This window comes from Pyxicephalus adspersus, chromosome 5 (assembly GCF_032062135.1).
Source record: "Pyxicephalus adspersus chromosome 5, UCB_Pads_2.0, whole genome shotgun sequence".
Classification (NCBI taxonomy): Eukaryota; Metazoa; Chordata; class Amphibia; order Anura; family Pyxicephalidae; genus Pyxicephalus; species Pyxicephalus adspersus.
In genome coordinates this window covers 115,246,553-115,269,019 of record NC_092862.1, presented here as the reverse complement: position 1 = coordinate 115,269,019, position 22,467 = coordinate 115,246,553, and the positions used below count along the sequence as shown (strand labels likewise).

Sequence of the window (22,467 nt, the reverse complement as noted above, 5' to 3'; positions counted from 1 at the left end):
ATTAGCCTTCTGTAAGGGCTTGGTCCAGCACCAGTACTCGGCAAACACCAGTTCCCCTAACTAACGCCGCACTTTTCACCTATAGCAAGCCCCTGCTCAGCCTCGGGAGATTGGTTGTGTTTCCTAGCACAAGGTTAACCCCTGGACTTAGTGCACATATGATGGTGCCTGGAGAAGGGCTGGCAGAGGACCAGGAGCCTACAGATATTGCAGCACCAAGATTCCAACAGTGACAAGTCCAGAGTACAGAGAGGAGATCATACACAAGTAATCCGTCGAGGTTGGGGTCACAGGCAAAAGGTCGGTTTCAGGCAGCATAAATTCACAGGGTCAGAAACAGGCAAGGTCAGCAATAGTAAATCAGTAAATCCAGCACAAATTAGCCTGCACCTACTGATGCTCCATTCTAATTTCGGACAAATATTTCAGACAGTGTTTTAAAAACAGCTGATTTATCCTATATAATGAAGTCTTTATTACAGAAAATGTAACAACAGCTGTAGATTTAGCCTTGTGCCCTAAAGCATATCAATTAATATAACACTTTTCGTGCAACAGTTGTAACATGCAAACCATTCTACACACCAGGAAAATATTGTTGCTTTGGTATTCCTGCACAATATAGTTGAATAAATAAAATCATGACCGGATCACATGTTTGGAAACAAAACTGATATTTCAAGAGAGAAAACCTAAAAAATAATCCCTAACCACTTTAAAGCAACATTTAAAGTTCTCAGTGAGAACTTTTTCCTTCGGCTAGAATGGCCTGAAAGCACGTGTAGATAACGTGTATATATACTGAAATCAGTGCTGGGTAAAAAAAATTATCACAAAGCAATACATTCATTATACAAACCCTATTGTACGTCACTGAGGTAGCGGCCTTCCGGTCACTGCAGCCTGTAGGCCCACAACCCTTGGTGCCAAAGAAAGTCCCCCTACTAGAGTCACCTATCTTACTAAGAACATTTTCTTGTTTTGATGGTCTTTACCAGCTTAAAATATGTGATAGTGTAAATGTATTTCTTTTCTTAAATTCTAAAGACAATAGGAAAGAAATTGAATGGTCAATGACTGTACAAGCCAAAAACACCTATTAGCCCATGATGTGTAATGACACATCCTTCTCTGCTTATTGGCACATTTGTAACTGGGCACCATGAAAACAAAATATAACTAAGAAGCAGTGTTTGGATGCTTCCAATGAATTCCAACCTAGATCGAAGTAATTATGAGCTTGGATCATAACTTCCACATGCACTGTATAGCAGGACAAGGCCTATAAAGTCTCCTATCATTTACATACTGCCCAAAAGAAGACCTCCTGTGCCCCCCTATGTACAGCATTAGGATGCCCTTTACTGAATTATATATTCACCTTCACATTAATGCTATCTGTGGCAAAAGTATTCCCCGGGGACCCTTTAAAGCTTAAGGATGACACAGAGTTAAAAAATAGTTTATTTTCTAACTATAAAGTCTCATTGCTGAACAATCTACAGTCTATATAACAAATTCTATACATCAAAGCTTTCCCTCTGCCAGATATTCAGTGATGTACATTATAATCCAGGGACTCTATTTATAAAGCAGGGAATCTGACATTCCCTCATTCCCAGAATCAATTACTGCCATTGAAACACATGGACCTAAAAAATGTCTCCACCAGAAAATGTTAAAGGGAATGGCTGGGTGCTTGCTTTATAAACAAAGCCCGAGGAGAACAAAGAGGTTATAATCTAAACTTACTGGCTGGACTTCACACCCTTTGTTTCTTTATGTGACTTCTCCAGCCCTCGTTTATCTTTCAAGCACACAAATTGCATATCAACATATAACATTATAACATAACACAATTCTCAAGCATTCCTAGTTTTTTTTCAACAAAAAAAATTAATTTTAAACCTTATTTTAAAAAAATCTGAATTTCTATTTGAGGAATTTCTTGACCTGGTTTTTCCATTCCACTTACCTTCACAACTGAGCAAATCAAACTTCAGTGAGACTAAAAAGGTTTTAGAGCCAAAGAGTAGCTAAAAATTGTAACTAACTAACTAAAGCTGTGTACACACGTCCAATTTTTATCGTTGGAAATGAATGACGAACGAACGATTGGCCAAAAATCGTTTGTAAAAAAAGTAACCAACGACGCCGACGAACGAGGATAGTCATTGGAAATGAACGACCGGACCGGCAGATCGGATTGGACGACGATCGTTGACCATCTATCATGTGTACGGTCGTTCAGTGATCGTGCATGTTCTGAGCATGCGCGATGAACGAACATTTGATCGATACAGGCTGTATTGTGTATGTGAGTGTATGTGTATATATATATATATATATATATACTGTGTGTATATATACGTGTGTACAATATCTTTGAACGATCGTGTTGTTATCTGTATGTACAGGATCGGTGCTATACGATCGTTCGCAGATATCGTGCAGGATCGTTCGTCGTTCGTTTACAAACGATAATAATTGGAAGTGTGTACGTAGCTTAACTAGCATTTACTTGTCAGGTTCCTTGGTTCTTTCACTGTGGAATACAAAAACATATCTTATTACAGTATGTGAATAGTACCGTAAAATGATGTTCCTTACCTAAGATTTTCTAAAATTCTTGAAGGAAATATATATATATATATATGCCTACAGGCTTGCTAAATGCCAGGGCCACCATTAGGGTCTAATTTACTTTTGACTTTAGGAGAAGGCATTTCAAATGAATTTTTCTAGCTTTAGGAACATGTACCAAAACCTTCTGGATGTTTTTGTGAGAAATTAGTAAGTACACATAGAAGTAAACATATGGTGAGCATTTCCACAGGAACACCTTCAAATGCCTATTCAGTGTACATGTAGTATAAATTTACTGAGAGTTAGATGAAGACACTGCCTGGACTTTCTATCTCCCTTCTAGAATTACACAATGAGCTCTTTTACCTTCTGTGTCCAGAAATGCATTCACCAATATAATGATTAGTGATGATTAAAAGGAAATCTATGTTTTGGAAGACCATCTGTGTTTTAACGAGACCACAGAGATTAGCACCTTACCAAAGCAACAAAGCAGCAAACACAAAATCTCCAAAGCAACGCATTTAATGACATAATAATGACATTATAATCCCAGAAAAGGACCATTACAGCCATAAATCCATAGATACCCCCTTGTCAAAAAACTGCAGCAAGAACAAAATGATCCTGTTGGTGCAAAGTATACTATTACTGATATATAGCAAGAGTCAATGGTGACATAGTGGGCTTGCATGCTATCTCAGTGGTCCTCAGTAGGTTTTCAATTAAATTGCATATTTATATTTACATTGCATATATGTGTGTGTGTGTGTGTGTGTGTGTGTGTGTGTGTGTGTGTGTATAAATAACATGCATACTGTCCCTATGTTGTCAATGTGCAACAGCAAAGAAGAACATGGACCTTCAAAGTTTTAACACAAAACACATTAGGGGCATTGTGGTGCACTGCACAGTCTATCAGCAATTACTATATGTGGGTCTTGGGGTGCCATTCAGAATAATTGGCACCACTACACACCACGCATAGTATTACATTACCATGCATTGCATTAATATGCAGCTTTGTTTCTGTTTGTTAAAGAAACAAATGGGTATGAAGCCATCCTCAAGGTATTACTTCTGTAGGATGGCTGAGCGTAAATTTGTCAGGATTAACCCTAAAAAAACATATTTCTGGAGTTTTATTTAAAGTTAAGGTTTCTGGGTATACCTTGTAATAATATAAGTTATGTGTGACCAGGTACTGGGGCTCATTACATACATAGGCTCTGTTTATTGTTTTGTAGTGCCACACAGTTTGTATGTCACTGTTCCTTCTCATAGGAGGTCTACGAGTCTGCACTCAATTTGTAAAATTTTGTGTAAATGTACTGAACCACTCACAGCTCCATTTTGAGGTAAATGTACAAATGTCTATATTTAATACCAAAACAGAAAAGAGGAAGAACAAGCTTGTAAAATATGTCATATAAAATACTTTCACATAAACACTGCAAAATAACTAAAATGTGTATTATCTGAAAATACAATATACTTTTAATTTTAGCTTTTGTTAGCTGGCACAGCAGAGTGAGGCCAACTGGAAGAGGAACACACAACAATCAATATGCTTGGTGATTCTTTAGTAAATACAGCTTACAGAAAAAAGTGCAGTAACTCATACCAGTAAGTTTCTGGGAAATGAGTTGTATATCTATGTTGCTCTTTGTGCTATTTTTATTGCTTCTATTTTGCCTTCCTTAGTTCATACTTCCTTCCTTTACCCCAGGAAAGTTTATATTGTGTAGGTAGCCATTGACACTACATGCTGTCTGGGTAAACTTTAGGATATTGTACAGTCAATGTATGTGGCCATTTTAAAGCAGAACTTTAATGTTAGATGATTCATGATTGTTTCCAGTGACAGTTGAATAAAGAGTTGTACACACAGCACCTTTCTGTCCTATAGAGAGGGGAAGATGAGCAAGCAGCAACCAGCTGTAATCTCCTCTATGGGTTTGTACAGTGCTCATTCCTGATCAATCAGTCATTATTCTGCCATGGCAGATGTATGAACAATGTGGGGGGCCTGCTATACACATAAGATTTTCACCTGGGATGTGCACACTATTCATCTTGGGCTTCAACCTATCTAGTGTGTGTATGTAACTTTAGGCAGATCATAAGTCTGTTACTATTGGAATCGGCAGTGATGGCTCGTTGTCATCACCGCAAGCAAATTTCTATATTAAAGAAAATTATTGGTATTTACTTTTTCCTAACTTTTAATATTTCCCATTTATATACATTTACATAATATTCCTTAATGTTTTTGTATATTTAAAATGATCAACCGCAATAATAAACCAGCCAAATCAATAATAAAGTAGTCTGAGATTGAAAGACACTTTACCTTTATGTCTTCATTCATGGCAGTCATTGTCCCAAATTCACTAAAGATCTCCAAAACTGTAAAAAAAAAAAATGATCATGGGGGAACCAAGGTGATCCAGCAGACCTGGACTGGATTTCTAAACATGTTCAGTGTTTTCAATCCTAGATCAAGTCATAGCAGATGATAGTAGGAATTAATGAAAGTTCATATGAATATAAGCTTTGAAGTACAGTTGTGTGAATGCACCCGCAGTGGGAACAATGATTCACCACAAATAAAAAAATACTTCATTGTCTTTTTTTTTTGCAAGGTTTTGCCAAACTGTTATAAAAATTATTGGTTATTGTGCAACAATCCTTTGCAACTTTTATCGTGTTATAGAAGACTGCAGAGTGAATTGTTGAAAGGTCAGTGATAATGGAGTTGTAACACGCTACAATGCACAAGTGTTGAGGGGGCCTTTACCCAATGCCTACTTAGGTGTAACATGTCTATGAAAAACAGAAGAAACAGTAAAAAATCTGAGATTCATGGTAAGTGACTCATAAGCACATGAGCAGAGAGGCAAGGCCCAGGACACAGAATCAGGCATCTTTCCTTAATTCCATCACATGATGAGCCTGAAGGCTTCTCATAAACAGAAGGAGGGAACATAGGGATCCTGATTTTTATTTCTCGCAGCTGTGACTCGTAGAGGCCAGTTTAAATACTGCTAGCTGAGAGGAAAGGAAACAATTCACTTTTCAAGATGCAGGCTGCATTGGTGCGAAGCTGCTTGGTGCTCACTATCTGGCTGATCTCTGCTGCCCTGGCAGGGAAACGTGAGTGTGTTTAATCTTCATGGACTGGGCCTATTGGTCATCAGTCTCTGATTTAATTTTATGTCTTTCCCAAAATGCAATAACTTAAAATCAGTCATCCTTACAAAAATGCAGTATGTATTCCAGAACAAAATGTAATGGGATGGAGAAATACTGTGCTGTAACATTGCACCTTCTAGGCATCAAATTGCCCCTTATACAACATATAAACTTTATAGATCCTGTGGTTTGTGACTGGTGCACTTAGTTGTACGAAGTTCTAAGGCTTCCAAATCTAGTGTCTCTACTGAAGAGTAACACTAATTGCTTATTTGTCTAATGCTGACTATTCACCTAACCTATTGATGGGTCTAAAAAAATTGTAAAAATGCCATACTAATAATCATTCCTTCTACCTGACCCTCCTTCCTCTATAGTTGTCACTTTCTTTGGTCTAATGTATAGACTTCTAACCACTAAAGTTTTTAGAAAAAGTGCTAAAACTCATAAGGTTTTAAAGGATCCCAGTCAACCTCTTGGTAGTCTAACTAGATGATTCTTGGGCTGCATAACTTTTCGGTACTTTGCCTTGTAAGGTGTTCTTATTTCAGAAAGGTGTGGCAATTATTAGGTCCTTTCATAATATCGCTTTGGTAAATGTAAAACTTTAAAGGAGACTGTACAATCAGGATTTATTGTGTATAATACAACTAAATAGTTCTATATAGTAGCTTCTAATTTGTCCCAATCACAGTGCCCTAAAAAATGGTGCAATGTGTATAACTGACCTAACGTTTACATTTATTCTAAGTAATGGTGCAATGTGTATAACTGACCTAAAGTTTACATTTATTCTAAGTATGCTACTATTTAATGCAAAGTTGCTTTACAAGCTATGTAAATTTCATATAACTATTGAGTTGATGCTCAAATGCTAAACCTTATTATGGTATATAAATGCTGTTAGCTTTTAAGTAAATTGCATCCTAATTATAGGTTACATGGATGCATGCATAATTTCTTTTATTTTGGTATTGCCAGTAAGCCATGCATGTTTAAGTGATGTATGCATCATAATTGAATTGCTTTGCCTGTACTGTACTGCTTTGTCTTGTCAACTCTATAACAAATTGCATGACTGCCGTATATCCTCGTTTTCTTTATAGCCAGTGTGGTGAAATAATGGAATGTCGAGCAGCCATAGTTTCAGGAGTCTTGAGTTCATGTGTAAATGAAATATTGATGATTTTGCAATGTCTTATTTGGTATTCTCTAATTTCAATCATTTTTATTAGTGTTTGTATAATCAATATTATGTTTTTGTGTGGTGTTTATTACAAGTGTGCTTGTACATAAGTATAGTATACATGAATAAAATATAAGCAACAACAAGATAAGGGCTGATTCCTAAAACATTAGGAGAGAAAGGTGGTAGGTTGGGGTTAGGGATTAGCCACAGGAGGTGTGGAATGGCAGTTTAGTAAATGTGACACCTGAATATTGTCAAATAGCACAAGGTTGTTTTTAACTGTGTAAGTAAGGTGGATGTTAACCACGACCCATTTTAATTTAGGCATAATGCCTGTCATAGTAAAGTTGCTGTTTGCCATGGTCCTGCCAGATTGAATCTGGCTGTTAGAAATATATACATCATGGAAGTAATAGAGATTTTTTTTTTGATAATTTATGAGCTGTCCTTTGCCATTGTTCCATGTTCCAGGACTAACATATGATGATTTCTATCTGTAAAATAAGTGTTGAGTATATATTGTGTAGATAAGGCTTTCAGCTTGTGTGATAGACTTACAGGAGCTTTCAAAAGGCATGGAGCCTGCCCTCCACGTAACTTTAATTTACAGAATGAGGTGATGACATGTTGGTGTATCAGAGCTTTCTTGAATCAATAAGGCTTAAAAAATACTAAATGTGATTTCTGCAGTAACTGTATTGTGGAGTATAAGGAGTTCTGAGTGGAAGATGTATTATAGGTGGAAAACTCTATTGAAGTGTCTTGTGCTTGGTATTGAGGCCAAAGTGGAATGTTATTGGCATTTAGTTACTTTAGCTCCTTCAAGCTTTAATTTTTTGCAAAGAAGCATTTCTACTTAAGCTTTGAAGGTGGTTTCCTCTTAATGATTCTTTAGCAGAACCATATCCTATTTGAAATGGTCCCAGTTGGCCATATATAAACTACCAATTACCTGCAGAGTAATACAGGTTACATAGTAAGGGTTTTTCTTATAGTTTTAATATTCAAAATGCTGTAATGGTGTTGTAATTTTAGGTAAATGTCTACATTAAAACAAAACAAACCCTTGGTTTTTCTAAAATCTGTTCAATATAGTTTCTGCAGCCTAAATAGGCTAGCTTATTCACAAATGTCTCATCTGACTCTATTGGAATCCTGTGACCTTTAATAGAAAGTGTTCTGCCAATTTAAACTAAATCGGAAGAGTGCTGTGTGAACTGTCGTCTAGAATGCAATATAAAAAAAAAAAATCTATTGCTAGGTCAAATTCTCACATATAGAATGATTAAAAAATGACCCAAGTAATTTGCCAAGGAGTCTGATTGCATACAATCACAACTATCAATTGGCAGGATGAAGGTGAATATCATATGTATTGTGATAGCTAAATGTTTGAGAAGGGGCAAAACCAACTTTTCTAACTTTGCATAGAACTGGTATGCAGCAAGGGAAACATTCACTCTTCTAAATGTCTACCACAGTAGGTGGTTCCTGGGGAGAAAAATGTGGCTGAACCATCATCTGTATCCACAGATTGTTTGCAAGATGCATTTACCACTTTATAGTAGCAACAGTTAAAACAATTGAAAATAACAATAAAAAGTAATTCTACATCTGGTAAACCACAACAAAAATTAACTTGTCTTTTGTGGTATATTAAAATAACTTGCCAACCAGTCCTCTGTCTTTTTAAGCCCTGCTCACTACTCATCATTTCATATCCCCCTCCTCTTGGATATTAATTTCATGCAGGATCTTCTCCTCCTGTGTCATTGTATCAGTCGTTCATTTGCAAGCAATATTTATTGTACAGTGATGCATAATATGTTGGTGATATAGAAATACAGTTTAACACATTGTGTATCTGTACAGGCTTCCAAGATGTGTCAGAATTTGGAAGGAAGATTGGCCATGATAATCGCCGCATGCAAGGCTGGTCCCCCAACAGCAACTCTTGGGATGAAAAGCTATATCCAGCCTGGAAATCTGGGGATCCCAGATGGGAAAACTGCTGGAGAGGTAATATCACCATACAGTTAATATATTGCTTGTTTTGGGTACCTACCGTATTTTTCGGACCATTAGACGCTCCGGACTATAGGACGCACCAGGTTTTCCGCACGGGAAAACAAGAAAAAAAAATTTTTTTTTTTTTTTTTTTATTATAGGGAGTCAAATACATGATACTCCCAGTATTCTGGCTTCTCAAAAAATGTTTCCCTTAAGTGAGAATGTGATTAACAGCTACAATAAAATAAAGAATTGCCTTAAAAAAAAGGATCTCTGAAAAAGAGTGAAAGGAAATCCCTGTTATTGCTATCTTCGAGAAAGGAAAAATGATGGGGAAGTCTTCCAACATGACAGTTGGCAACACCCGATCAACAACTATTTCCTACTCGATTGGATAATTTTTGTTTTGTTTTTTTTATCTGCAAGCTATTTTACTAGCCAAGGGCTAATGGAACACTCCTAACTTTGGAAACTATCCATTTGGAATGATGGATACTCTGCAGCCTGGCTGGCATATATGAAACCGGTTGCAGGGTGTGTAATGGAGAGTTGATGACCATATCTATGCGTTTTTATAAATGTAAACTGCTTTCAATTAAATACTTTTCATTCAAACAGTAACTTTGCTGCATTTGAATAATATATGTATTGTTTATGTTGCCCCAAGTCAAGTTGTCAAATCATAGCTTTAAAGGGTGCTCCAAGTCCTATTGTAAGGCCTGGCTGAACAATTATTATTTTTTATTTTTTTTCTTAATGGCAGTTATGAACGGCAATGCGCTGCTGGAAGCCAATATGTGCTGCTTGGTAATGGGTACCAGTTGACCATTTATTTGCTAGCCAAATTATTAAACCAAAGAGTGGACCTATTGCTTGGTCATGTCTGGGGTAGGCAATTAACCTAGAATCTGCCTGTTATATAACATGACTTATTTTATTGTTTCAGGTGGCAAAGTAAAGGCGCTGTTGACCAGTGACAGTCCAGCACTGATAGGGTCAAATGTAACATTTGCTGTCACACTGCAGTTTCCAAGATGCCAAAAAGAGAATGAAGATGGGGATGTAGTCTATGAACGTGGATGTGGAAATGGTAACTTTTGTGCATGGCAGCATATATTATTGGTACTGATTGAATGGTTTTACTGATGATCCTACCTATTTCAGCTTCCTTTAGTGATCAGGATCCGTATGTGTATAACTGGACCAAATGGATTCCGTTCTGTAATGAAGGAAATTGCAGCTTTTCCAACAAGTTTCCAGATGGAAGACCATTTCCTCACCACCATGACTGGAGGCGCCGTAACTTCATCTACATTTTCCAAACACTGGGTTGGTATAGTATATGTTAACTTATCTTTTTATGGGTATCCATTCTAAAATAATTTAACTGTACTGAAGTTACAAACATTACTTAAAAAGATTTTTTTGGCTAATGAATATATGTTAAATGGTAACATCCTAAAATGGTGCCTTCAGTGTGGGTCAGTCTAGCTGACCTCCAAAATGCCTTGTATTTGTCATACCAGGCTATGATGATCACTCTTCCTTGCACTGGGTGGATACCCCAAAATTAGTCTTGTCTGTTTCTTAAAATGGATAACTTTAAAAATATACAAACTTCAGTGTTTCTAGTCTGATTTCTGAGCCTTGTAGTTTCTAGAAAAAAAAGCTGTGGTGAATGAGCAGGTTTTGCTAATGTTTGTGGATTTGACCAGGATGTTTTCTTCATCTAGGCCAGTACTATCAGACAACTGGAAGATCTTCAGCTGTTCTCTCAATAAATACTACAAACATCACAGCTGGCTCACAGATGATTGAAGTCACTGTGTACAGGAGAGGCTACAGAAAGCACTACCCTGTTGCTAAAGCAAGTGGCATGTACATTGTAACAGGTAAGATTGAAGATGCAAATAAAATGGGTATTTGTTTGTGGGGAATGTTTTTAGTCGAGTTTTTTTTTTTTTTTTTTTTTTCCATATCGCATTCAGTCATCGTTGCCCTCACACACTTTGGAGGTGGCCTAACTTAAAACCTTGCTCAGGGCTTAATACTGTTTTCTGTATATTTTTCAGACCAAATTCCTTTCTATGTGAACATTTCACAGAAAAACGACAAGAATTCCTCTGACCACATCTTTATCAAAGACTCTCCAATAACACTGGATGTTAAAATCCATGATCCAAGCCACTACCTCAGCACAGCTATATTGTCTTTCAACTGGACCTATGGTGATGGAAGTGGCTCCTTCGTTTCCAATAGCCCAATCTCCACTCATACATACACCTTGCTTGGAAACTTCAGTCTGAACTTGACCATCAAGGCTGCTATTCCAGGACCCTGTAAGCCAGTTACACCCACTCCCCTACATACAACATGGGCACCAACCACACAGCTGCCAACAACCACCATGCCTCATACCACTGCAAATACTACTGGTAAGTTTGTTTCTCAGTAAAAGTAACCTTGGAACTCCTAAAATTCCATCAAATGCTGGGGCCTAACTAGTAAGGCTCTCCTGGAAGAAAACTTGATAACACTAATGTTAGACCACCCAAACCATCAAAGCAATGGTAAAGTACAGGGTTCTCTTATAATTATGACAATTTATAGTATTCAGTAATTGCAGGTCTGTCATACCACTCCCACTAGAGTCCCAGGTTCAAATCTGAGCCAAGACCATCTACATATAGTTTGCTTCTGGGCTTTGCAGACTTGTCCTAAATTAGGTTGATATAATACTATAATGAAAATTTTAAACTTTGTGCTTTTCTGGGAGTGACACTACTATGGATTCTGTTAATCAAGGAGTTTCAGATTAAACTTCTCATTGATAAGGTTTCCACTGTCACCAATGACTATTGGCTATATAGAAGGGGCACTTCTTACAGGCCACCAATGTTGGCAGTATTCTTCCCACTGATGACCATGCTATTGTGCCTGGAGCTCTAGATGTAGGAGCAGTCCTGAAGTTTTTTAAGGAAGCTGCTCGGTCATCAGGAAGATGTAAATGTTTTCTACCTTTTTATATGGTCAGTTTCTGTACTGTATACAAAGACATATAATTTATGCAGAGTCTGAGTACTAAAGCCAGGTTTCTAAAGAGGTCTGCAAGTGGAACACTGTAGTCCTCTTGTGACTGCTCTTATATATAAACTTGAACAAGTACAACCTGAGCTTATGCTTTTGTTAAGCTTTCACACAGCTTTAGAGATAGATGTAGGACATGTAACTAAGCATTTTTATTGACTTAATTTGGTTTGAGTTAACATGTAATCCAGTAGAACGAAAAATGGCTAATCAAGGTGTCTGTACTTCTCTAATAAGCACATATAAGATATACATCAATTTATCTCCTCCATAGGAAACTCAACTGAAGTACCACCCTTTGAAACTGAAACCTTTCCACTAACTACTGAGGCAAATGTTACTACCACCCATGCTGTCACTACTACCCACACAACTATGACAACACAGCCCACTACTGCTGTTCCTGGGTGCTTTATCTACAGATATGGCTACTATAACACCAAAATTACTGTTACAGGTGGGTTACAATACAGCAAAGTGGCTTGTATTGCTGCTTTAAAGGGTCCAGAATAACTTTTTTTTTTTTTTTTTTTTTTTGTTCTTAGATGGCATCCTTGGCATGAATATCATAGAAATGAATACTATCCAATCATCCTCTCTAGCTGGAAACTCTTTCATTGATTTTGTGGTGTCTTGTGAAGGCAGGTAGGTATGTGGGAGGGAGTTCTCATCCATTTTTATAGGCAATAGGATTGCAACAGACAAATGTTTACTTGTTGGGTGGGTATGTCTTGTAATGGACCGGTTACCCATGATCAGTTTGAGGCCCACAGAAAGAAATTGGTGGTGTTACTGCAATCCTTTGCATGCAATTCTTGTAAGGCTTACAGTTCTTTAGGTGCTTAGAACATGACTTGGAATTGCTGTAAGCTTAGACAAAGGAGTAGAAACTGACATTAACATTTGTAAATGGGAATTCTTTCCCAAGATTCAAATTATGATATATGGAGAAGGGAAATAGTTAATAGCTTGGGGGTACACCAAGCAATGTTAATGGCATTTGTAGACCTTTCAAGCTCAAATTAGTGGAAAAGTTAAGGTTGCATCTGGGGCCCCTGGATATCTATCGGGCCATATGCTTCTGCATTGCTCTTTAACTAGTTGCTAAATGGGGAAAAAAATGCTAAAAAAAAAAATCTCTTCTTCCTAGTCTGCCTACAGATGCTTGTACCACAGTTTCGGATGCATCTTGCATGTTTCCCCAGAACATGGTATGTGATCAGATTCCAGCTTCAGACCAGTGTTTACTGACCCTACGAAGAGCATTTGCAGAACCAGGATCCTATTGTGTCAACATTACACTAAGTGACGATGCAAGTCTGGCTCTTGCTAGTACACTGGTCTTTGTAAATGGAGGTAAGTACAGTGTGTGTGTGTGTGTGTGTGTGTTTTCTCTTTGATGCAGAGCAATATTGAATTGACATATATGTTGGAAAACTTTATTGGGGCTACACAAATACCTTGCAAAGGTTCTCAATGTTCCAATTATCTTGGTCACCAAAATGCCAAGTGAACAAAGAGCCCAACTAGAGAGGTCTGTTTTTTAACACCGGGAACTTCCATATTTCACTGTAGACATGTGAAAGAATATGCAAGTGGTATTTGTGTACTTTTATCATTGCAGGGCAAATGCCATTCCTAATGTGCATAACTTCATCCATGATGGAAATCATGGCTGAAAATGCTAGATTACCGATATTAGAATAAACGCTTTCATTTTTTGTCATCTAGGCCCTGGAACAAAGACTGTCTCTGTAGTCCTGACTATATTTGGATTGGTGATCCTTGCTGCCACAGTGGTTGGTGTTCTTTTGTATAGGTGAGTAGCCAGGTGTGTGGAGGGAGGAGTTGTCAACAGAATATAAAGAATGGCCAAAATTTGTCAGTTTTCCTTCATCTGAAACAACCTGTATTTGAGCTGATCTATATCATATACCACCATTCCAAACTTGAAGTAATTGATTGACTAATAGTTCATCTTGTCCTATATTCACCTGCTTAACTCTACCAAGCTGTCATAATGGTTTCCTGGGTTTTAATCTTTAGTATGCCCTTTTATTGCACCATTCAATTGCCCATGCATACCTTGGGCAGTAGAGCATGGCACCATCGGTGAACAAAATGTTCTGCTTTCAGTCTTGGACAGTGGGATTGTGCTGGGCAATTATTACTTTCAAACTCGGGTTTCAGTGCAGTGTTTCTATGGTAGACTGTGCTGGGTCATGTTCTGGAATAAAAAGGTGTTAGACTTGGTGATTTATGGTGCAAATCAACCCTCATGGACCAGTATGTGTACACTTCATCCAAGGTTCTAAAACCTTTGGTTTCAGTGCTTTGATGGGTGAGGTTCTAGGTACACTGTAGATCCTGCACTGCAGCTCAATCAAGGGGAAACACTCATTTACCAAGCCCCTGTGTCCCTCTCCAAAAAAAGCATTTGGGAGATCTCCACAAATTACTATTGTCATGGCAGCTTCTCAATATGCCACAACATACTGATACAGTTTTGAAGCATTTTTAATGAGGGTGTGGTCTTTTTAGGAAATACAAGGAATACAAGCCCATCAGGAATGCTACAGATGAAAGTGGCAATCGGATCAGTGTATACTTCAGACAAGTCAAAGAGGTCTTTCATGGAAACAATGAGCATGATCCACTTTTGAAAACCAAAGCTGGCATAATATAGCCAACACCTACTGCTATGCTGCCCTTGCACTGTTGACATTTTACATGATCTTATATATTTGTTATATGGGCTACAACAAAATAAATGTCCTCTCCTTTAAAATTGTGTGTGTGTGTGTATAAATATGGTAGAGACACCTCTAATGACTGTTGAACATACTGCAGACAGATTATCACAAAACTATGCATACGATAACAAAGCTTAACCACAGACTAACAAGATAATTGTAAAACCTTGTCAATTTTGATCCAATAGGGTTCAAATAACTGTCGCTGCAGTAACTGATGTGGTTATTAGACTTTGTCCATCCTGCCTTTCTCCCATTGAATTTGGCAATGGTCAACTTCTAGCATGGATGACCTACTAGAAGTGCAATTACAACTAATTGGAGCTTTTCAGGTCACCATTGTGAGTGGGGTAGACATCAAATTGATAACTTTCTATTAAAAGGGGTTCAAAAAAGTTTTGACTAGCACAGTTAGTACTAGGGCTCCAGCAGAGCCTGCAATGGAAGAAACATGGTGACTAGAGGTGATCAGGGGGAAAATGTCTCACTCATAACCTCCTTTGTTCCCTATTGGATTGGGAATACAGCATATTCTCCCATATTTGGGGTGAAAGCAAGTACCACTGCCAAATGTTGCCATGCCTAATGGTGGAATGCATAGGGTGAGAAGATTGTGTTGCCCTAAGAACCTGGGAGGGTAAAGGTCTTAAAATTCAAAGAACAGTCTCTGAGGTAACCAAAAAACCTTGAACAGAGATAAACTAGTGTGGATGAAACAAATTACTCTGCCAGACAATATTAGCAATTTGGAACACCTAACCCACTCTGCAAGAATGAGAGCTGCAATACTCCTGACCTACTGACCTCTAACATCTACACATTGAAAAAATCAATGGGTCAACATTTAGGGTTTAAAATCATGTGTGCCCCATACATAAAATTTGGATGTTTTTAGCAATAGCTGTTTGAGTGTCATCTTGGTACAAGACTCTCATCATTGTACCACTCTGACAGAAAACCATCCAGTCCCTGTGTTTTCTTATTTAGAATCTAGGCAACAGTTATTTTCTTTATGAAAAACTCCTTTTATTAAAAAAAAAAAAAAAAAAAAAAGTTTTAGCGGTAGATAAGAACATCTTGTGGATAACAACATCTTTTGCCAGCTTGAATGGCAGTATAGGATGACATAAGGAGCTAATAACATTTAAAAAATGCCTGCATGATATTCTTGGGATCTGTGAGAAGAGGAGCAGTTGCTGAGCATCTACATGAAACTGCAGCCCAAGGTCTGGACTCTTAACCATGGCTAAAAGGTTTCCATTGTTGTCATCCATTTTCAAAACCCTCCTCCATTTGTTCTCTAAGTAAACAGTAAAATTGAATACTAGACTACAAATTCAAGTCCTGTCTGACCTATATTAAAACTAAAGAATCTGAAGGGTTGCACTTTACATGTATACGGAAACTGCAATACAGCTTGTTTCAAACCTATGGAGATTCTCTGCAGGCACACAGTAAGCAGGTAAGGGATTTCCATGAAATCATGGGGAAAGCCACGGCTCTGAAAGGTTGGAAAACAGGGTTGTTGGGGTTAGTGCATTTCATATATCAGTAGAACCTGGGATAGCATAGTTAGGAAACTGGAGGTGCCAAAACATGGTCCCTACCTTGGTGAAACATTCTGAGAAACAGTTATTCATCTCAGTTGTCTGAGATTTGAGGAGCAAGTAATATTCACCTGGTGAAGTATATATAATTACCCAAACATTTTGGAGTGATGGTGCTGGTAAGAGCCCACAATGGTGTAGTGTAACTGTACTAGTGTCTTAATAAATGTATAAAAAATTATAATCCACTCTGAGACTCTTAAATGAAGCCCACATCTCTCCTTATCATTCATATTTGATGGGCTTAGCCTACCTGTCTTAAGTGTGGCCAGGAAAGGACAGATTTGTATGTTTGGAATTGTCCATAAATTAAGTTTTGGAAACGTTGTCAGCTTCTCTATGGCCAAGTTGGTGAATTACTTATCTTTGACACCAGAGTGGCCTCTTTTTGGATCCTTGGATATGTGGGGAGTTCAAACCACCTGGGAAAGCAAGGGTCACCTTTCCATCTTTTCTTGTGGGGAGAACAAGACTATTCTACATATGTGAATTTACCTCAAACCACCTGCTCTGAAGCTCTTCCTGGAGAAAGTCATACTGGACTTTCTTTGACATATGGCAATCTTTCATAGAAATTGGTAAAATATCTATAAAACATGCACTTAAGCGATTGTTTGAACTGTCTTCATTGTACATTTCTAGATTGCTAACTAACAACCTACCTGCATGTTAGGAGGCAACCACTGCAGCCACAATGTAATGATTTTGAATGTGTATATTTGCTGTTCTGTTATCTTGTGAATTGGGTTAATGTAGCCACCTGAGCACCCTCTCCCTTTAAATATAATTTGAAAAAAAAATGTATACTTTGCTGAGTTTGAATGAAAATAATGCTGTGAAAGAGCACAAAAAGTTTAACTGCATGATAAAATAATAAAATAATAAAAATAATAAAAATTTAAATGCATGAAGAACTGCATGTTCTTCCTTTCCCACTGAAGGGGGTGATAGTAAAAACACTCATGATTTAACCTTAGTTGGTATATTAGTCTGGTAACATCAAAAGAAATGATTAAATCAAGTGAGGTTTATATATATATATATATATATATATATATAGTTTTTGTCCACCCAGTGCTCGGCTTTATAATGAGTTTCTTGAGAAGATATGTCCAGGTTGGAGCCAGATGTATTCCATTCTCCTATGCTCTTAAACCAGGAACTAAACTTGGACCAACTTGTCTTTATTGCTTTAAGTGTTTCTTCGCAGGGCATGGTAATAAAACTTACAATTTGGAACAGATATCACCTTAACTACACTGCCCTGCCATTCTGATCAGCTCTGTCTCCTGTAAGCACAGTAGCTGAGAATAGCAGGGCAGTGTAAAATAGCTGTCAGAGCTACTGAGAATGGCAGAGAAGTGTAAGCCTTACATACATTTCTGTTCCATTCTCAGCAGCTCCGTCTCCTGTCATTACATTGGCCGCTGGCCCTCCTGCTGCCTGCTCTCCTGTCATCCCTGGGGTTGGGGACTTCTTGTGTAGATTATACCATCATACTGACTTACCAGCTGTATGGTTTGCTCAGTGGTTAGCACTCTGACCATTGTAGCACTAGGTCACAGGTTTGTATCATGGCCAGAACTCTATCTGCAAGGAGTTTGTATATTCTTTCTGTGTCTGCGTGGATTTCCTTCCACATCCCAAAAAACATGCAGTTAGGTTAATTGGCTTTCCCTCATAAATTGTCCTTTGACTACATTATTGACATATGACTATGACATTAGATTGTGCGACCCTTTGAGGGACAGTTAGAGATATGACTATGGATGTTGTATTATGTCAGCGCTATAAAAATATTGGCTAATACCAGACAAATATATAAAAACTGTATACTACAATAACTTGCAACCCCCTATAATGATTATTCATGTATATGACATTAAAAGGATCTGTATAGTCATAGCCAATTATTTTGTGCTTTTTGTTGCAAAATCAGTTTAAAGTGTTATGTTTTGGTTAGGTATTAAAGAGCATATTTTTATTGATCAATGAAAACAAAGAACAGTTGGATTCCTTTTCAATGTCCTGTGACCATAATGCTGCAAACAGAACAGAATTACTTTAGGAGGCTGATTTTGTTTACTTATTCATGCCATAATGTTTCTTTGTCTTTAGAGCTCCAAAGACAGCATAATCAGTTATACTTTGGCTTAACTGGAGCTGGGAAAGCACACAAATTAAGGAACACGAGCAGCTGCACTGAAGCAAAACTACACAAAAAACTGAATTTTAAAAGAAGTGGTATGGTGGTGACAAGACCATAGTTGATTTTTAAATAGTTCCCTAGGTAATTTTTCTTCACAATACTTGTAAAGTATTTTTATTTTATGCATATGTATGTTCTGCCTTGTAGTACTTGCATGGAATATAATAATATATTCTCTTGCTTAGGCATTTAACTACACATTAACAGTATTAGAGCAAAAATTATTTGCAATTGCCTCTGAATACATTTTTCAGCTAGGTTACCTCTCTCACATGTTCCATGGGATAAAGTCGGAGACTGGAACCTCCACCACCCTACTGTACTGACAGCAACACCGCTTGCAGAAGGGGCCACCGATGAACCAAAAAACATGGCTGCCTGTATAATTACAGGCAGACTAGGATAGTACACATGATACTATGTTTGTATGGAATCCTGTACACTGACAGCAGAAGAACCAGTCAGCACAAAGAACCTTTAAAATACCATGTGATTTTCCATGTTGCAATAAGCCAACAACTCAGTATGTGGAAGGAGTAAGTATGCGATGGTAATTTGTGATTACTTATACACTTTAACCTATTTTGATAGTGAAATGTTTTACATGTCATGGGATTGCAGGGTTTGAAATCCATTTGCTGCTGCAAGCTGCGGGATGTTTTATAGGAGTCATATGATGATTCTGAAAAGGCTTTTAAAGCTTTGACAACTTCCAGTATATTAGATAATCAATCGTACCTTACCGGTTTAAAACAATTTTTAGGCTTGACATTTTTGGTATCTATTTATATCAGCACGATCCTTATTTTACAACGATGATGATTTTGTTGTGTGAACAAAAACATTTATCTATTAATAATTTTTAGTTGTATGCATATCTTTAATTCCAGAACAGCTGGTTTTATAGGGGGCCTTGTGCCAGCCCAAAGACATATACCGGGACAACAGGAGAACTGATGGAAGACTGATATGTGGGATTGAAGGTAAGAGTATTTTTTTTTGTTGTTGTTTTGGGTTTACTTCTGCTTTAATGACCACTTGCAGACTAAAGTATGAAATAAGGCCTTGAAACAAAGTAACCACACAGTCCCCCTAAAACAAAGCCTTAGCCATACAAATGTTTATATACTATGCAGCAAAAATGAGAGTCACCAGAAGGGTAAAGAAAACATAATTTTAATTATTTTGGAATAGTCAGATGGTCAACATGTTTGGAACAAAATTCTTCTCTCAACTACTGAAAAACAATTTCACAGAAATCAGATCAGCAGGAAAAGAGGCACCAAGGGTGTCTGCACCAAGTTTCCCCCTTACACACTTATTGGTTCCTCAAAGGTAAAGCTACAGTAGTCCATTCACTGAGTAACATACTTAGTGAACTGTGATACATGCTCACTGAAGCCTGATTCATTGTTCCAGACTTGATTTTCAGATTGAGTTTTTGATCTTTATCCTTACAAAATACCATCAAACATCTTTTAAAAGCTGCTCAAGAGGAAAAAAAACACATAACTGAACTGTTATCAATGCCAGTCAGCAATGGGTAAACAGCAGCATCAACCAATAAAATTTCTGTATGGTGATGTGGACATGTTTGTGGTACCAATCTGGATCCTCGAGAAGTTGCTTAGTATCAAGACAGATATACAGATCTCAGTTGTAGTGCTCTGATGTTATAAAGCACAATAAACCAAGGTACACATCACCAGTGATCAGTTGCTGAGGTTGGTAATGACTTCCTGGTGATGGTGATAGATTGGCTTGGTTAGCTGGCTTCGGGCCCTGGTGGTGGGACTTTTTTCTTAGAAGAGCTGAGGAGACTTTGTTGCAGTAATGGATAAAGACGCTGACATCCCTCCATACACAGCTTCATTGCTTCCACTGGGCTGTCTCCTTCCCATTCCCCAGTGCAGAGGAGGCCCGATACCTGAATAAACAAAGACAGATATTTCTCATAAAAACCTGCTGCCATTACAGAGGAAACACTTTTGCTGGGAACAGTTGCAGATGTTAACACTTGGGTGCCAAACTATGCCAAGTCTCAATGTACAACGTGTGGCAATAATTGACCTCAATGTGTTTCAAATGCACTGTACTTTAAGAACATGCATCATTCTCATAAATTAGCACAGTATAAGTGATGCACTGTACAGTTAGCTGCTGACACCTTCCTAAATATGGCAAAAAACAAACTGGTATTGGGTGCGTACAGAAGTTGGTGATTTGCTTACGGAAGTTTGCCAGCTGTCAGATGGGTAAAACACCAATAACAAATGATTTTAAACAACCAATCAATTATCGGGCCAGAACACTTCTTCTATTGATCCGTGGTCCAATTCTGACACAAAGGCTACGTACACACGTGCAATATTTGTCGTTGGAAAGGATCTTTCAGGATCCTTTGACAGCTCCTGTATTGTGACCCAACTCTTCAGTAACCAACCAAAAACAGCCCGGTGACTACTGAAAAGTGCTGCAGCAGCATGCACACATTGGGAATAACAGTGCAGGGCTGAGTATTGGGAAATGTGTTTGGGCACACAGCACTCAATACCTGCAATGTATACTAAATGCTGGAGGGTCAACCTGCACATGTGGGGTGCTGTGTTACCCGGGTGAATATTAGGTGCACAGGGCTGCTCTTCCCTCCTGTGCTTGGTACACACCTGGCTGAGGTTGGGCATGATGGTGAGGTACATGTTGGCACTGATCTCCTCTTCCTCCTCGGTCGGATCTAGAAGGATCTCCCCGGTTTTGCCCCGGCAGGCGGCGGCCCCGACCACCAGGTCATACATCTCTATGCCGGCATCTGCCAGGGCCAGAGCCGCACAGGTGATAGCCATAGGAAGCGCGGCGCCCCGTTCCTCCATAACCAGCACGGACAGCATCAGTTCCGCCCGGGGGTATCGCTCCATCCGCACCGCGGACTCCAAACTCTGCTGCAGTAGCAGCGCCCCGCCGCCCCTCCGCTGTGAGCCCGTAGAGGGAGAGGAGAAGCGGGCCCAGCGCAGGTCACAGTGCAGGCGGCCCTCTCCACCACCCCACCATACTCCGCACATCACCTTGCTGCCTCCCGCCACCTCCACATAGGCCGAGCCCGCTGCCTGGCTCAGGAGACCGGCCCGAACACAGACCGCTCTCTGCTCAGACGGACCCCGACCCACCCGGAGGACCTTCTCGCCCTCCTTCTCCTTCTCAGCGTACAACGCAGGGCTCTGAGAGCCATCCTCCGGGCCCCGCACCCTCCGACTGTCCACCGGCATCCCTACACACACTAGCACGCTTGCCGGAAATCACCAGAGAGATAACAAGAACTGCTTCCGGCGCAGCCTGACCTATTAACCACGCCCACATGCCTGGACACAAGCTAGTCCAATCAAACAGCTCGCTTTGGCGTCCTAGTGACCAATCAGCGAGCTGGGCTTCTTGCTTCCGTCAAGGTCGCAGAGGCTGCATGACAGGCGGGATGTGGGTCCGTAGGCTTCTGCCGGTGCTGCGCTGTGTGACCGGAGGACGAGCCGGTGCTGTGCATAATGGAAGCAGGCTGTGCTCTGCTGCTATGGTGGTACATACCGGATATTGGGCCCCTGCTGTGCCCTGGAGGAGAACCTGTGTCCTGCAGAGGATCAGCCCGTACAGCAGCGGGGATCACCATACACATACAGACGGGTCGGGCAGCGACTCTGAGGAGGTGACTAGAGGTATACCATATCTGAATATGTACAGCTAATATTGTATTGGAATGGGTAGCAGCCCTGCCATGCTTTTATTGTTTTTTCCTATTAACCACCTGAGCGTTACACTGAGGTCTAGATTTCTGTACCAAAAGTG

The 22,467-nt window shown here is 39.0% G+C and overlaps 3 protein-coding genes and 1 long non-coding RNA gene across 4 annotated transcripts in view; 2 read left to right on the top strand and 2 right to left on the bottom strand.

Moving 5' to 3' along the window:
* LOC140331478 (uncharacterized) overlaps positions 1-22,467 on the bottom strand; it is a 276,876-nt gene that overhangs the window by 140,241 nt on the left and 114,168 nt on the right. The window lies entirely within an intron of this gene.
* GPNMB (glycoprotein nmb) lies at positions 5,585-14,855 on the top strand. Its single transcript, XM_072412520.1, has 11 exons — positions 5,585-5,742; positions 8,843-8,989; positions 9,927-10,070; positions 10,145-10,309; positions 10,714-10,872; positions 11,053-11,415; positions 12,342-12,524; positions 12,613-12,712; positions 13,218-13,423; positions 13,799-13,886; positions 14,609-14,855. The coding sequence occupies exons 1-11, from the start codon at positions 5,670-5,672 to the stop codon at positions 14,751-14,753; spliced, it is 1,773 nt and encodes a 590-aa protein (XP_072268621.1). The 5' UTR covers positions 5,585-5,669; the 3' UTR covers positions 14,754-14,855.
* Positions 19,797-21,952, bottom strand: EXOSC6 (exosome component 6). Its single transcript, XM_072412519.1, has 2 exons — positions 21,303-21,952; positions 19,797-20,563 (listed from the first exon to the last, which is right to left on the bottom strand). Exons 1-2 carry the CDS (start codon positions 21,897-21,899, stop codon positions 20,402-20,404), a joined length of 759 nt encoding a protein of 252 aa, XP_072268620.1. The 5' UTR covers positions 21,900-21,952; the 3' UTR covers positions 19,797-20,401.
* Positions 21,974-22,467, top strand: part of MALSU1 (mitochondrial assembly of ribosomal large subunit 1) — a 6,416-nt gene continuing 5,922 nt past the window's right edge. The window contains exon 1 of the mRNA XM_072412518.1: positions 21,974-22,337. Within this exon, the coding sequence (XP_072268619.1) occupies positions 21,989-22,337 (349 nt within the window). The 5' untranslated portion in view covers positions 21,974-21,988. The remainder of the gene's footprint in view (positions 22,338-22,467) is intronic.